The sequence below is a fragment of the Carlito syrichta genome, unplaced genomic scaffold (genome assembly GCF_000164805.1).
Source record: "Carlito syrichta isolate Samal-C Ts95f unplaced genomic scaffold, Tarsius_syrichta-2.0.1 Scaffold305117, whole genome shotgun sequence".
In the NCBI taxonomy this organism is placed as follows: Eukaryota; Metazoa; Chordata; class Mammalia; order Primates; family Tarsiidae; genus Carlito; species Carlito syrichta.
The window spans coordinates 427,779-444,772 of NW_007249213.1; the positions used below are offsets into that span (position 1 = coordinate 427,779).

The 16,994-nt window shown below is 40.0% G+C and overlaps 1 protein-coding gene across 2 annotated transcripts in view; it reads left to right on the plus strand.

The window, feature by feature from the left end:
* Positions 1–16,994, plus strand: part of NDEL1 (nudE neurodevelopment protein 1 like 1) — a 39,759-nt gene that overhangs the window by 1,751 nt on the left and 21,014 nt on the right. The window contains exons 2-6 of one of the 2 annotated variants that reach the window (XM_021713964.1): positions 8,255–8,352; positions 8,757–8,910; positions 9,981–10,129; positions 13,461–13,597; positions 16,343–16,516. In XM_021713964.1, coding sequence (XP_021569639.1) covers positions 8,267–8,352; positions 8,757–8,910; positions 9,981–10,129; positions 13,461–13,597; positions 16,343–16,516 — 700 coding nt within the window. In that variant the 5' untranslated portion in view covers positions 8,255–8,266. Of the gene's footprint in view, positions 1–7,914; positions 8,353–8,756; positions 8,911–9,980; positions 10,130–13,460; positions 13,598–16,342; positions 16,517–16,994 lie in introns of those variants that run through there. The other variant, XM_008061138.2, reaches the window with a different exon arrangement.

The window sequence follows — 16,994 nt, forward strand, 5'->3', positions numbered from 1 at the left end:
GATGAGGTCTTGCCAAGTTGCCCAGGTGGGTCTTGAACCCGCAGGCTCAGGCAGTCCACTTGCCTCGACCTCCCAAAGTGCTGGGATTACAGGCTAAGCCACCGAGCCCGGCCCTGTTTTGACTTTTTAAATTAAATTGGAAAAGGAGCACTTAAAATAAGTAGAAACCTAAGTAAAAACTTAGCTCTTGCTTTCATGACATTTGCAAAACTTATTTTTGTTTTTATTGTAAACCATACTGAGATAAATTTGGTTACTAAAGCTTAAAATTACTTATGACATAAGTTTCTGAACGCTCTGTAAGGTAGAAAAAGAAGTGTGATAGTCAAGACTAAAGAGAAACCTTGAGTTTAAAATTCTCTAAATGTCACTGTGGAGAGAAACAGAAGAAATTCAGTAAAAAAACATGAATTACTAACAGTGAGTTCTGAAAGAACTTTTCCAACCTCATGAGTTCATTTTAAAACTGTTAACTAGAAACAATATCATATAAAATAGATTTTCTTGCCATTGGACAAAGAGTAGTTTCCCTGTAAATAAAGCATTTTGAAAAGGCTGTTTTGAACCTGAGTTGATCGTTGCTACATATCTGAAGGCCATGTGCACTTTGCTTGATGTAAAAGTTATACTTTTAAGACTTCATTCATATATATGGTACTAAAGAAAGACTGGAGAAGGGCAGATCATATATAAATATCTATCTTCAGTCTAGCTTCAAAAAATTGTAAATATACCATTAGAGCATTTTTTAACAGTGTGTTTTTTGGTATTGGCCAGCTTTCTATAGCCTTAATATCTCCAGTTACATAGTTTCAAATAACACAGTGAAACATCCTCCCAGTGTAACTTGAAGCAAACTGAACAGACTGTTTTACAGCTCCTGAAATCATCTTTTGAATATGTGCAATAGTAGCAAATTTTTGTTATTTGTGAAGAATCTGATTTTTAAAAACAGTAAGCTGATGAATAAAATTAGAGTGATAGAACTGGATACTGCCAGTTAAGCAATAAAAATGAGGTGTGACCACAAAGTAAGAACTGTTTGCTTAGTTCTTTTTTTTTTTTTGAGTTGGAGTCTCACTCTGTCACCTAGACTGGAGTGCAGTTGCCGCTCCTGGCCACTGCAGCCTTGACCTGCTAGGCTCTGGCGATCCTTCCGCCTCAGCCTTCCAAGTAGCTGGAACTACAGGTGCGTGCTACCACACCTGGCTAATTTTTGATTTATTGTAGAGATGAGGTCTCGCCAAGTTGCCCAGGCAGGTCTCGAACCCGCGGGCTCAGGCAGTCCACTCACCTCGGGCTCCCAAAGTGCTGGGATTACAGGCTAAGCCACCGAGCCCGGCCTGCTTAGTTCTTTATCTGGCTCTTAAAGGCTATTCTAGAAGAGAAGTTTTGGAAGTATTTTCAGTAATGGTGATATCACTGGAATATACATATGGCTTCCTGAAAGGATTGATTTTAAGGAATCATCTGTATGTTTTAACTCAAAGCCTGTTTATTTTATGGTCATATTTCAAAGGCCCACTATTGAACTATCAATTTTTAAAAATAACTTAAAAAATTTTTTTCTTTTATTGTAGGATTGTGGGGTACAAGTGAGGATTAACTACACAAATAGGGGTTTAAATAACATAATCAATATTTATTTGCTGTATTTACTATATACCAGACTCTATCCTAAGTACTTTGCAAATATGACCTCACTTGATCTTCAAAACAGCCTCATTTTGATGATTATCCCCATTTTACAGATGAAGAACTGGGGCACCAAGTAATTAAGTAACTTGCTCAAGGTCACCCAGTTAGTGAGTAGATGAGTCTAATTTCAAAACCAGGCAGTTTGGCTTTAGGCTTTGGATAACCACTATGTTATGCTGCTCCTATGACTTATTCTTGGTTAAATATTTTAAGTTGGTTTGTTCTGGAAAAGATTGTCATTTTAGTAAAGATTTCGGGCATAGGTTATAATACTGACTGAGGGGCCAATAAGCAGGTTGTGAACGTAGCCTCTTCATTAGAAAAATTGTGGTCAACATTCAGTTCACATAAGATTCAGCAAGAAAATAAAGAAGCATGTGTAAAGTAAACACATTAAAATAATTTTTTCTATAATTATTTGACACTAAGTAGTTGGACATAGAGGATGAAAGGTCTAGACCTAAATTCTCAAGAAGTTTCATACAGAGGTCTACCGGATTTATCAGAGGACACTGATGGAAAAGTTGGTAGTTGTATTAGGAATATGTCACTGTTCAAGAACCAGAAGTCAGAGACAAATGATACTTTACAGAATACCCAGAGGTGTAAACAATGCTATTTCTCAGGGATCACAATTTAACTAAGTGTTTTTCAAAGATTTTGAACCTGTAGGTCCTCTGATAACTGTATAAATTGATCAAAACCAACAATAATAACAACAAAAACCCACACGGAAAAGTTTTAAAGTGGACAAGTGAATAACATTTATAGATAAAACAATCCTTTTTGTAGAAGATATGAGTAATGTTTATAGATCAAAACAATCCTGCTGGGCTGGGTGGATCATGCCTGTAAACCCAGCACTTTAGGGGGCAGAGGTAAAAGGATTGCCTGAGCCCAGGGGTTTGAGACCAACCTGGGAAACTTGGCGAGACTTTGTTTTTACAATAAAAATTAAAAAATTAGCCAGGTATGGTGATGCACGCCTATAGTTCCAATTACAAGGAAGTTTAAGATGGAAGGACCTTCTGAGCCAAGCAGGTTGAGGCTGTGGTGGCCGTGAGTGTGCCACCGTGCTCCAGCTGGACAACAGAATGAGACTCCAACTCAAAAAACAAAACAGAACAAAAGCAAACAAAAAACAATTCTCGCCATTTTTGTAGAAGAATTGGCTCCACATTCAAATACGTTCAAATAAATATTAGGTATCAAGGATCTATCAGTCATTAGGAACTTCCATAAAGACACTGGCCCATGGGTCCACAGAATCAGCAGTACCATCAAATGCTGTACAGTAACAGAAAGAGTACTGAAAACTCAAAATAAGATTTTTTCCAGTAGTGAATAAAATGTCCAGTACTGAAGTAGTCACTCAGCTCCAGAAAGGCATGCAGGTAATTTAGGAAGTCTGAGGCATGACGAAAATATTTAAGGAGCTGCAATGACTGCCAAATGATTATAGGCTAAAAAGGCAAGAAATAATCACGTTGGGAAGACCATGACTGAGAGGTATTATCAAGTCTACAAAATCTGAAAGTGTATAAAAAAATGAGAATACAAACTTGTTCACCAAATCCTGGAAACCTTTCAAGAGAGCAACACTTAAAACTTAGGGCAAATTTAAGACTAAAAATTGGAAGTTCATTGATGGCTACAGAGTTATGGAACTTTTATTTCAGTTGCTTAAAATAATATAATTAAGTTAAAATTTTTAAGCTTGAAATCATTAGTTTAAAAAATATTTTATATAGGATCAGGACTTTCTTATATTGCTTTTCGCTTTTATGAGGTTTTCAATTGCTGTCTTTCTTAATGACAATAATGTGTCTTCACCACAACCTCAAATTTATCTTTTTTTTTTTTCTTTGAGTTGGAGTCCCACTCTGTCACCTAGACTGGAGTGCAGTGGCCGCTCTCGGCCACCGCAGCCTCGCCTACTGGGCTCTGGCGATCCTTCTGCCTCAGGCTTCCAAGTAGCTGGAACTACAGGCGCGCGCTACCATGCCCGGCTAATTTTTGATTTATTGTGGAGATGAGGTCTCACCAAGTTGCCCAGGCGGGTCTTGAATCCGCGGGCTCAGGCAATTCACTCACCTAGTCCTTCCAAAGTGCTGGGATTACAGGCTGAGCCACTGAGCCGGGCCTCAAATTTATCTTTTTAGTCACACTATCTGTTCTGTGGGATTCCTCCATCCATCTGTCTGAATTACTCCCTGGGCCTGATGGACTAGGCTTCATCCTGGGACCTTTCTTCTTGCACTCTTAGCTTGGAGCTCCTACTTCCTGTATCCTGTGCAGTTCAGGTCATGTTTTTCTCCCTTCTTTTGTAACTGTCTCGAGGGATGTGGAGAGGTAACCCTCCTGAATTTTCTCATTTCCTGAATTATCTGTTTCCTCTCTGTTCAGTAGGTCCTACAGTTTTCTTATTCATGTTGCTAGGTTTTCTCATTTGTCTGGTGGTTCTTAGTTATTCATTTATATTTAAGACTGAAGGACTGGATGATGATTATTTGAGGTAGTTAGTGTACAGTGGTATCTCCAAGTTTCTCCCCAGAAAGTCCCATCAGTTCCCTACTCTTTGATGTGGAGCCTGTACTGAGCTTTTATAAGTGACTGAATGTGGCTGAGCATGCCTCGGACTAATACTTTAGTCCAACTGAGAATGATAATCTTTTATAATCTTGAGTTAATAAATGGTGATACATTGTGAGGTAGAAATAAACTACACACAAATCTTTTTGCTTATTCCATTCCTGAAATGAATTCAGATGTTAATAAAGGAAAGTAGTACTTTGAAAGCAAACAGGGAATAATGAAAAAAGGATTATAAGTTAATTCAAATACTTATTGAACTTTACTGTGTTCCATCTTTCTGGTGAGGTGAAGGGATTTATAAATAAGACACAAGGAACTAGCTGGAGATACTTACCCTTTCATTCCTCTTCAAATGTTTCTTGTTTAAGATAGAGTAAGTGGCTGGGCATGTTGGCTCACACCTGTAATCCCATGACTTTGGGAGGCCAAAGTGAGAGAATTGCCAGAGCCCACAGGTTTGAGACCAGCCTGGGGCAACTTGGCGAGACCTCATCACTACAATATATCAAAAAAATAGCCGGGCGTGGTGGTGTATGCCTCAAGTTCCGACTACTTGGAAGGGTGAGGTGGAAGGATCAGTGGCCATTAGTGTGCCACTGCACTCCAGTCTGGGCAACAGGGTAAGACTCCTACTCAGAAAAAAAAAAGAAAAAGATAGAGTAAGTAGACATTTTTGTAAATCCATAATTTACTGGATTATGTACCAGAACTGAGTATTTGAGCTGTATATTGATACATAGTTGCTAGTATTCAAATGATAGCATCTATCCAAATTTGAGAACCAGTGCCCATGGTCAACTGCTGTAGGGCTAGATTTATAGATTTCAAGTGTTATAACAATTTTTAGGGCATTCTGAGGAAAGACCTTATATAGAACATTTAAGGGACACAGGGATTGTTGCCTCGTCTCTAGATGATTCTTTCATGTCTTGTAATTCTATCTTCCTGGGTTTTTATTTAATTTAATTAAATTAATTAATTTATTTATTTATTGAGTTGGAGTCTCACTCTGTTGCCCAGACTGGAGTGCAGTGGCATGCTCTTGGCCACCGCAGCCTCAACCTGCTGGGCTGCGGCAGTCCTTCCGCCTCAGCCTTCCAAGTAGCCGGAACTACAGATGTGCCACGCCCGGCTAATTTTTGATTTATTGTAGTACGAGACGAGGTCTTGCTGAGTTGCCTGGGTGAGTCTCAAACCCCAGGGGTTCAGGCAATTCACTCATCTCGGCCTCCATAGTGCTGGGATTACAGCTGAGTCACCAAGCCTGGCCCACCTGGGTTTTAATATGAAATATGTCCTCCCTTCAAGGAGATTTAGGTAATAAGGCTGAGGAGTTATTGATAGTACATGATGATGCCTTTAAGGGCTTTGGATCTTCTTTTGGAATACAGATGCCTCTTGCTGCTGAATGAGCCTCATCCTCATTCACACCTTAATACAAATTGAATTACAATTACAAATTAGATTATCTCTACATCTGAGAAAGTGGAGTGGGAATTGGGAACTTTGATGAGGGAGTAAGATTATAAATTTAATCAGTATTATTTACTAATCAGTGCACATACTTGAACTAATATTGTCATCTACTATAGTACAAACCTTCATTAGATGAAAAAACTGAGAGCCTAAGAGATTAGCAGTTTTTTTTTTTTTTTGAGTTGGAGTCTCACTCTGTCGCCCATACTGGAGTGCAGCGGCACGCTCTTGGTCACTGCAGCCTCAACCTGTTGGTCTCGGCGGTCCTTCCGCCTCAGTTTTCCAAGTAGCTGGAACTACAGACATGCGCTACCGTGCTCGGCTAATTTTTGATTTATTGTAGAGACAGGGTCTTGCCAAGTGCCCGGGTGGGTCTCGAACCCGTGGGCTCAGGCAGTTAACTCGCCTTGGTTTCCCAAAGTGCTGGGATCGCAGGCTGAGCCACCAACCCTGGCCGAAATTAGCAGTTTAATTTAAGTAATTTAATGGCAGAATTGGAACCCTAGAACCCATCCTCAACTGTCAGCCCTCTGGGGTTTACATTTTAATGTACTATCATGCTATAAAGGTATCTCCAAGAGTAGAATAATATAGACAGAAGTGTGCTAGTTTGGGGTAATGAGATTAGGAGAGGGTGTACTTGGGCAACAAATATTTAATCCAGTGCCTAACAATGTCTGACACAGAGTAAATGTTTGCAAGCATATTGTTCTTTCTTTGAGCTAGGTGTTATTTATGGTGCTGTGAAGGGCTGCAAAATGTGTCAAGGATCCATCTCTTTCAAATAGCTTTCATGTTGATTGGTGATTTAAGATAATTGGTAAATTGAGTAACAGATGTCAAGGTAACAATAGATGGTGTGGTCAAGAAAGACTTGACTAAGAAAAATTTGCAGTATGCCTCAAAGTGTATAAAGTTACTTTTTCGTTTTACTCCATTAGAAAGCATTCTTATACCTCTTGGATATACCCACCTCAAAATTGGAGTTCTTACTTGAGACTAAGTTTTTGGTAAACTTTCATAAGTGGGTTGTGCTAGATGAACTCCAAGTTCTCTGCATCTGTAGGTTTTTTATTAATTTATTTTTTTGCGTGTGTGGAGTTGGAGTCTCACTCTATTGCCCAGGCTGGAATGTAGTGGCACACTCACGGCCACTTCAGTGTCGACCTGCTGGGCTCCAGCCATTCTTCTGCTTCAGCCTTTCAAGTAGCTAGAACTACAGGTACGCACTACCACACCCAGCTATTTATTGTAGAGATGAGGTTTCGGCAAGTTGCCTGGGCTGGTCTCCAACCGTGGTCTCAGACAGTCCACTCACCTCGGCCTCCCAGAGTGCTGGAATTATAGGCTGAGCCACCGAGCCCGGCATATTAATTTACTTTTAAAGCTGATCTTGAGTTCTTGCTGCCTGGTATGGATTAAGTTGAATCAATTATGGTTTAATTTGGCAAATATTATTGAGTATCTGCTGTTGTGCAGACATTGTGCTGCTGGAATAGAAATGAGAATAATGCACAGGCTAATAGGGGACACTAATTTTAATTTTAAAGAGCACAAGTGAGGATGGGAAAGGTTTTTTGCAAAAGATAGCAGCTAGGTTTTAAGGATAAATAGGAGCTTTCCAAATGCAAGAATAGGAGAGCCACTCTAGGTAGAGAAAACATCCAGACCTGAAATAGCATGGTGTGTTAAGACAGTTTTGAACAATATATTGGAATATGAAGTAGAATACTTGGGAAGAGGGTTGTAGCAAGTGGTAGGCATGAATCTAGAGTGAGTCTAATGTCTATGGTATTCCATCTGGCCTGACAGTCAAGGAGTTTTAGGTAGGCAGTCCAAACACAAGGTTAAATAAATTTCTGCCCCCAACACACCCCCAGCACCTTGGGAGAAGAACGAAGATGAAAGATCATTGAGACTGGAGATTAGTGGATTTTTGGAGGAAGCTTTGGGCTTAAAGATAATTAACAGGAAGTTTTTAGAAATTCGATAATAGTGAATTTTTGGGAGTGTGGTGCCTGATCTTCTAGTAGGGTCACCTGGCATTAACTAAGCACATGTTTTAAAGCAGTTGAACAACAGGGAAGGGCATGTGTTAGCATACTGTCTCTGACACTATGCTTGTTTCTGTTTCCTGATTCCCAGAAGACCAGCTGGCCATAAATCAATTGCTAGAACTCTGTTTGCAGGATGATTCTGTGGAGCCAAGTTACCTAGAACCTATACTGCAGCCAAAAGTGCCTCATGTGGTTTTGTGCCAGAGGACTTTCTTAATCTCTGCTGTCATGTCCTCATCCACAATATTTGTGGTCCTTGAGAGTGGGGCATTGAAGTGGTTTTTGTGCCTGAGTTATATTCTAACCACTCTTAGAATCTTTCATGTTTTACTCCCTCCAAAATGCTGCAGATTTAGAGTCGTCCCAAATTTTATACTTTTGATCTGTTTTCTATTAATTTGTAATAGTTTGTCTTTAATATTTCACAGACTTTCTTGATCATGGATGGTGAAGATATACCAGATTTTTCAAGTTTAAAGGACGAAACTGCTTATTGGAAGGAACTTTCCTTGAAGTATAAACAAAGGTAATGTTGAAAAGCAAAACTAAAAATAGGGGAGGACATTTGAATACATCATGTCTTGCTTGTGCAATTTCTTTTTAACATAAAGCCAAATTTAGAGTTTCAGATTTAGGATTGAAATTCTAGAAATATCACAACATTGCTTGTATTTAAATAGTACAAGCATGCCATAAATCTTTGTGCTGTTCAAATTATTAAAATAGTAGGAAAACAGTGTCATCTATGATTTTTTCATACATGAGTCCTTTTTGGTCTTATAAATCATTTTCATGGTTGTCTTTTTTGTTTAGTATATTTTATGAGAGCATTACCCTTCAGGCAAAAGTTATAGAATTGATAACCTAGTTGTGCAAGATGATCCTGTGGCTCCTACTATAACTCATCTTTCCCATTTTGTTTCTGACTAGCTTCCAGGAAGCTCGAGATGAGCTAGTTGAATTCCAGGAAGGAAGCAGAGAACTAGAAGCAGAGTTGGAGGCACAATTAGTACAGGCTGAACAAAGAAATAGAGACTTGCAGGCTGATAACCAAAGACTGAAATATGAAGTGGAGGCATTAAAGGTAATTGTAGCAGTAGAAACTGGTGTCTAATGTGCTGTATTTTATTAAAATGAGAAATATATATTTTGGGTGGTGCTTAAGAGCAACAGGCAATGAAAAATAGTTTTAAGCCGGGCTCCGTGGCTCAGCCTGTAATCCCGCGCCTTTGGGAGGCTGAGGTGAGTGGATTGCCTGAGCCTGCGGGTTCGAGACCCGTCTGGGCAGTGAGACCTCATCTCTACAATAAATAAAAAAATCAGCCGGGAGCGGCCACTGCACTCCAGTCTGGGCGACAGAGTGAGACTCCAACTCAAAAAAAAAAAAAAAAAAAAAGAAAATTAGTTTTTAAAAAGGCTTTAAGTTTTCTTTCATGGAACCAAGGGAAAAGGTAGTTTAGAGTTTAGGGTATCACTTAGAAATTTCATAGCTGTCAGTTTTCTAGATATAGTGCTCCTAGCTGTACTATATTGTTGTTCCTATAATTTTCACAATCTGCCTGATTATTTTGTTTTGACAGTTAGATTGCAATATTTTTAAATTATATGCATTTATTTCATTTTTGTTCATAGCCACTTCAGTTTTGGAGTCGAGCTTGGCTTAACTATTTTCCTTCTAAAAAGGAATTTTCAGGAGTGAAAGGATTAACCCCTTTCTCTTCTTTTCACTTGCTTTAACCAAATGCTTGGGATGTTTCCATGTCTAGGGAACTGTTGGGTTTGAGAAAGGTGGAGGAGGGCAGATAAGGGATAAGGAATTTGAACCCTGAAAGACAGTTTACTTCTCTGTGCTTACCCAAGATAAGTTGGGGAATTTTGAGGCAAGAGTTTTGTTACTTTACTTGCTTTTAGAGAGATCATTATTAGATTTCTTTCTGAGAGAAAAATGATTGATTATCTAAATTTTGAATGAGGTTAAGGCATGTATATGAGTGTATCATTTGGTTGTTTTTTAAATGTAAGAAGGAGAAGAGGGTATCATCAACTCAGATTGTTGGTGAAATCCTTGGATTTTTTTCCCCCTTTAATATGGATTACTTCCTTTCTTAAAGAAGACTGTTAATGACATATACTTTCCTATACCCATGCCTTCAGGAGAAACTAGAACACCAATATGCACAGAGCTACAAACAGGTCTCAGTATTAGAAGATGATTTAAGTCAGACGCGGGCCATTAAGGAGCAGCTACATAAGTACGTGAGAGAGCTGGAGCAGGCCAATGACGACCTCGAGCGAGCGAAAAGGTAAATGAGTAAGGTGCATTTTGTTAGAATAACCACAGTTAGTAATTGGTGATTATAATCTTTATCATTAGGCTCAACTTACCATCTAGATCTTAGTCTCAGAACATTTGGTATTTCTTGTTACCCGAAACTCATTGGATTAAAAGGATCCAAAATTCTTATTTCCCCTGGTAATGCCTTTTCAAGCTTTTCTCTTTCAATTTTTCCTTTTTCCTCTTCCATGTACTATTGTTGGTCCTATTGTTTTTTTTTTTTTAAAACTCTCTCATGTATTCTTCCATCTTTCCTTTGTGTTTTCAGTACTTCCTACAGGCCTTCCACATGTTATACCTAGATTCTGCAGTTATCTCCTAGCTAATTTGTCTTTCTATTTTTATTCCTTTTCATTCTCTTGTGTTTTAATCTTGACTGATGAGTTTTCTTAAAATGTTGCTCTTATTGCAATTTTCCTGAACAACCTACAGTGGCTGGTTATTACTGTTGTCAGGCTTTTATTCATCTGTAATTAGTTTTTTCTGAACTATTCCAAACTTGAAATTCCTGTTACTTTTACAAATGTTTCCTGGTATTTTTTTTTTTTTTTTTTTAGATTTTTGTTTTATTTTATTTTATTTTATTTGTTTTTTTGAGTTGGAGTCTCACTCTGTTCCCAGACTGGAGTGCAGTGGCATGCTCCCGGCCACCACAGCCTCGACCTGCTGGGCTCCAGCGATCCTTCTGCCTTAACTTTCCAAATAGTTGGAACTACAGGCACCTGGCTAATTTTTTTTTCTGATTTATTGTAGAGACGAGGTCTCGCCAATTTGTCTGGGTGGGTCTCAAATGCATGGGCTCAGGCAATCTACTCACCTCAGCCTCCTAAAGTGCTGGGATTACAGGCTGAGCCACCAAGCCCAGCCTCCTGGTATTTTTTAAAAGAGACTCTTAAGTGACTGACATGATGCTAGGGTTAAGGATACAGACCTAAGCTAGTGACTGCCCTTGAAGGTGCTAAATATGGGCATTCACTATGTTAAATGCTTGAGTAAAAAGAGTGTACATGCTATTCCAGGGCATAGAGAAGGGAGCAGCTGAAGCACCTTGGGGAAACCTTTGCACATACTAGAACTGAGCCTGCAAGGAGGGATAAAAGTTAACCAGGTAAAAAGACAGATGCAAAGGCAGAGGCCAGATAATGTTTAAAGTATTAATATTTCACTTTGACATGTATGGAGACAGTGTGGCTGAAGGAGATGAGATTGGGGTCTGATTGTGAAGAACCTTGCCTGCTAATTTTGAAAATCACTTTATAGGCGATGGAAAACTCTTCAAGGTTTTTCTAATCAAAGGAGTAATATCCGATTTTTTTTTTTTAACTTGAGTCAGGGTCCCACTCTGTCACCCAGGCTAGAGTGCAGTGACATGATAATGGCTCACTGCAGTCTCAACCTTCTGGGCTCAGGTGATCCTTCCTCCTCAGCTTCCCAAGTAACTGGGACTATAGGCATGGGCTACCACCTGTGCTATTTTTTTTTTTTTTTTTTTTTGAGTTGGAGTTTCACTCTGTCGCCCAGACTGGAGGGCAGTGGCATGCTTCGACCTGCTGGGCTTAGCGATCCTTCTGCCTCAGCCTTCTAAATAGTTGGAACTACAGATATGCACCACCACACCCAGCTAATTTTTTGATTTATTGTAGAGATGAGGTCTCACCAAGTTGCCCGGACTGGTCTTGAACCCCTGGGCTCAGGCAATCCTCTCGCCTTGGCCTCCCAAAGTGCTGGGATTACAGGCTGAGCCACTGTGCCCAGCCACCTGTGCTATTTTTAAAAAAATTTTGTGGAGACAAGGACTTGCTATGTTACTCAGGCTCATACTTTGATTTGAGAAGATAATACTGAGGAATTGGAGTAGGAAGGAGATGTAAAGACCATTTAGGAGTAATCCAAGTGATGGATGAGGAGTTAAGGCAGAAGATTAAGTAGGTTGAGGCAGAAGGTTGAAGAAGAAAGAGAGTTGAGAGACATTTTGATAGTTTTAGGAATTGCTAAAATTGGACATGGCATTAAAAGTTTTAACCTGAAATTAGGGAGTTTTTTTCCTGTTGCAGATAGTAACGGAAGGGCACTGAGTAGGTGCAGGTTTGTTGAATGAATAAGAAATGCAGGAAGAAGAAAAGAGTTGGCAGGAAGTAAATGAAGTGGGTCCTGGATCTTAATGTTTTAAACCAGTGATCCCTGATGGAATATTATACAGCCATAAAGAAAAGCAAAATTATGAACTTTGCAGCAACCTGGATGGAATTAGAGTCTGTAATACTCAGTGATTTATCACAGAAACAAAGATCTGAGTACCACATGTACTCACTCATAAGTGGACCTTGAACATTTTATCATAATACCATAAGAAAGGGATTGGCAGTAGTGGGACACTGCCAGGGGAGGGGGAGCCATACTTTACCTGTATGATGACCACATATGTACCTAACTTTCATTTGTACCCCACATTTTAAAAATAAAATAATTAAAAAAAATAATAAACCAGTGATCCCCAATCTTTTTGGCATCAGGGACCAGTTTTGTGAAAGTTAATATTTCCACGGACAGGGGTGAGGTGGTTTCAGGATGATTCAAGTGCATTACATTTATTATGTACTTTATTTCTATTATTATTACATTGTAATATATAATGAAATATATAGCATCACCTCCTCAGCTCCTCCTCAGATCACCAGGCACTGAATTCTCATAAGGATCATGTATCCTCTATCCCCTTATATGCGTAATTCACAATGGGGTTTGCGCTCCCATGAGAATCTAATGCTGCTGCTGATCTGACAAGGCAGAGATCAGTGGTAATATAAGCAATGAGGAGTGTCTGTAAATACAGATGAAGCTTCTCCAGCTCGCCTGTGGCTCACCTTCTGCCTGCCACTCACCTCCTGCTGTGTGACCTGGTTAGGTGGCCCGGGGTTGGGGACCCCTGTTTTAAACAAATTCTTAATTAATTCTTAAATACTCTGAAACTATTGAAATGATTTCTTTCTGAAAATGTGAAAACTTGACTGTATTGTGTTTAAAATTCAGCATAAATAGTGTAACAAATAGACTTTCTATTATGTTAAGGACCATTAAGGAATTTAGATGAGAATTTAAGAGAATACATAGAACAGCCCAAATGATAATAGAGACACTAAATGCCACTGGAGGTCAGGAAGGGGTGAGATCATTTGCTTTAAATGGAACCAGGCTGGCTAGATCAGGAAATGTCATGAGATAAATGGACAGTTTCCTTTTGTATTAGCTGTTTGCACATGTTATTTATTTAATTCGTGGACTCTAATTTTTCTTTTTAGGGCAACAATAGTTTCACTGGAAGACTTTGAACAAAGGCTAAATCAGGCCATTGAACGAAATGCATTTTTAGAAAGTGAACTTGATGAAAAGGAATCTTTGTTGGTCTCTGTACAGAGATTAAAGGATGAAGCAAGAGGTAAAATATATAACTTAAAGGATACAGCTGACACTTGAACAACATTGGGCTTGAACTGCTCAGGTCTACTTACGAGAGGGGCTCCCCCCAAAATCTGGAATTATCTTTTGGAGGGTGGGCCCCTTGGAGGACAGGCTTCAATGCATTTTCCCATTTCATCATGGATGATTTACAAGCCTACCTGTCCACATTGCACTGAGCATTCAACAGTTTTTGACCAAAAATGGCATGACCCCTGTGCCCTGCCATCCCTGTTCATCCAATCTCACCCTGAGAGACTTGTTTTTTGCTTCTCTGGATGAAAAAAAGTTCTCAAGGGGAAATGTTTTACCTATGTGGAAGAGGTGAAACAAAACAAAAACGCCAAAACAGAAGTACTGAAGGGCATTAAAATTGACAAGTTCAAAAACTGTTTTTGAGCAGTGGAAAAAGCATCTCGACAGGTGTATTGCATCAAACGGAGAGTACTTTGTTATTTCTTTTACTTTTTTAAAGTAGGAGTCTTACTCTGTTACCCAGGCTGGAATGCAGTGGCATGCTCACGGCCACTGCAGCCTCGATCTGCTGGGCTCAGGTGATCCTTCTACCTCAACTGTCCAAGTAGCTGGAACTACAGGCATGCACCACCACACCCAGCTAATTTTTTGATTTATTGTGGAGATGAGGTTTTGCCAAGTTGCCCAGGCTAGTCTCGAACCCCTGGACTCAGGCAATCCTCTCACCTCGGCCTCCCAAGTGCTGGGATTATAGGTGTGAGCCACCGTGCCAGGCCAGAATTTCCTTCTTTTTAAAGACTGAATAAAATTCCATTGTATGTATTCATTTCCTTTTTTTTTTTTTTGTCTCTGTCACCCAGGCTGGGATGCAGTGTCACACTCACGGCCACTGCAGCCTCAACCTGCTGGCCTCAGGTGATCTTTCTGCCTCAGCCTTCTATGCAGCTGGAACTTCAGGCCTCCGCCCCCATGCTTGGCCAGTTTTTTTTTGTTTTGTTTTGTTTTTTTGAGTTGGAGTCTCACTCTGTCGCCCAGACTGGAGTGCAGTGGCCGCTCCTGGCCACCGTAGCCTCGATCTGCTGGGCTCCGGCGATCCTTCCACCTCAGCCTTCCGAGTAGCCGGAATTACAGGCGCACACTACCACGCCTGGCTGATTGTTGATTTATTGTAGAGATGAGGTCTCGCCAAGTTGCCCAGGCAGGTCTCAAACCCGCGGGCTCAGGCAGTCCACTCACCTCAGCCTCCCAAAGGTGTGGTATTACAGGCTGAGCCACTGAGCCCGGCTCAGTTTTTTTATTTCTTGTAGTGATGAGGTCTCACCAAGTTGTCCAGGCTGGTCTTGAACCCCTGGACTCAGGCAATCTTCTCACCTCAGCCTCCCAAAGTGCTAGGATTATGGGCATGAGCCACTGTGCCCGACCCATTTCCTTTATCCATTTATCTGTGGATGGGTATTTTGGTTGCTTCCATCCCTAGGCTCTAAGGCTGCTATGAACATAGGTGTACAAATATTTCTTTGAGATCCTGTTTTGAATTCTTTTGGATACATACCCAGAAGTAGGATAACTTTGTATCCTTTTTTAACATAAACATTCTGTAGGCTAGTTGTATAACTTGAAAATAAAACATCTAATTTTGAGCTAAAATGCTATATTTGAAAGCAAGAACATTTAAAAACTATTCTGAATGCTTCTTTTTTAAAACAAAATATTTCATAGTGATAATTTTTTAAAATCAACCCATTTAAAATTACAAAAATGAGGCTGGATGCAGTGGCTCACACTTGTAATCCCAGTACTTTGGAAGGCTGAGGCTGGAGACTCACTTGAGCCTAAGAGTTTGAGATCAGCCTGGGCAACAGAGTGAGATGTCATCTCTACAAAAAAATATAAAAATTAGCTGAGGTGGTGGCACACGCCTGTAGTCCCTGCTACTTGGGAGGCTACGGTGGAAGGATTGCCTGAGCCCAGGAAGTTGAGGCTGTGGTAAGCCAGGATTTTGTTGCTGCACTCCAGTCTAGGTGACAGAGTGAGACCCTGAGACCTTGTCTCAAAAAAAGAAAAAAAATTACAAAAATGTGCTTAATTGCTGTTTGCAGTAATTCCCAAATGACATCATTTCAAAATAAAGACAAATTAATTGGTAAAGAATATTTATTTTTGTGTCATATAGGTTCATTATGAGTTCTACTTTGGAACTCTGTCCTTTTTCTTTTTGCGTATAGGCAAGGGTAACATAGCATTTTAAAATTCTAACTGATTGACTAGATGTGGTATCTCATGCCTTTAATCCTAGCACTTTGGGAAGTAGAGGTGAGAGGACTGTGTGAGCCCAGGGGTTCAAGAGCAGCCTCAGCAACATGGGGAGACCTTGTCTCTACAATAAATAAAAAAATTAAATCTGGGTGTGATGATGCACACCTTTGTTTCTAGCTATTTGGAAATCTGAGGCAAAGGATCGCCTGCCCAGCAGTTTGAGGGTATGGTGGCTGTGGTCCTGCCACTGCATTCCAGCCATGGCAATAGAGTGAGACTCCAACTCAAAAAATAAATAAATAAATTCTAACAGATTATTTGGACAGTAGAATTATCATTTTTATTCCCCTAGAAAGTCATTAAATAGGAAATTAACTTTTGAGAAATAGTGATTTAGGAAGAATGTCTTTATGATACTTCGCGTATGACTTTACTTGCTGTATTTGCTCCCTCTAATGAATATTACTACCTTTTTTTGGGCAACACTTTACAGATTTAAGGCAAGAACTAGCAGTTCGGGAAAGACAACAGGAAGTAACCAGAAAGTCTGCTCCTAGTTCTCCAACTCTAGACTGTGAAAAGATGGATTCTGCTGTCCAAGCATCACTCTCTTTGCCAGCTACTCCTGTTGGCAAAGGAACAGAAAACAGTTTTCCTTCACCAAAAGGTTTGTAATGTCTTTTCTTTTTCAGGCTATGTTGATTATCAACTTAAGAGGGTTTATTGATGAAGCAGGTTGCTAAGGTTTAAAGAGAAATTTCAGTTTAAAAGTTGGTCAAGTCTAGTGCTATATGATGCCAAAGAGGGAATTGTTTTCCTAGGCCACTCACACAGAGGAAGCAATGAAATGATGGTTACATTTAAGATGAGCAACCTAGCCGGGCTCTGTAGCTCAGCCTGTAATCCCGCGCTTTGGGAGGTTAGGTGCGTGGGTTGCCTGAGCCCGCGGGTTCGAGACCTGCCTGGGCAACTTGGTGAGACCTCATCTCTACAACTCAAAAAAAAAAAAAAGATGAGCAACTTAATAAGTGAGATTTTATTTGTTTTGTTTTGTTTTTTTGAGTTGGAGTCTCACTCTGTCTCCTAGACTGGAGTGCAGTGGCCGCTCCCGGCTACCACAGCCTCGACCTGCTGGGCTCCGGCGA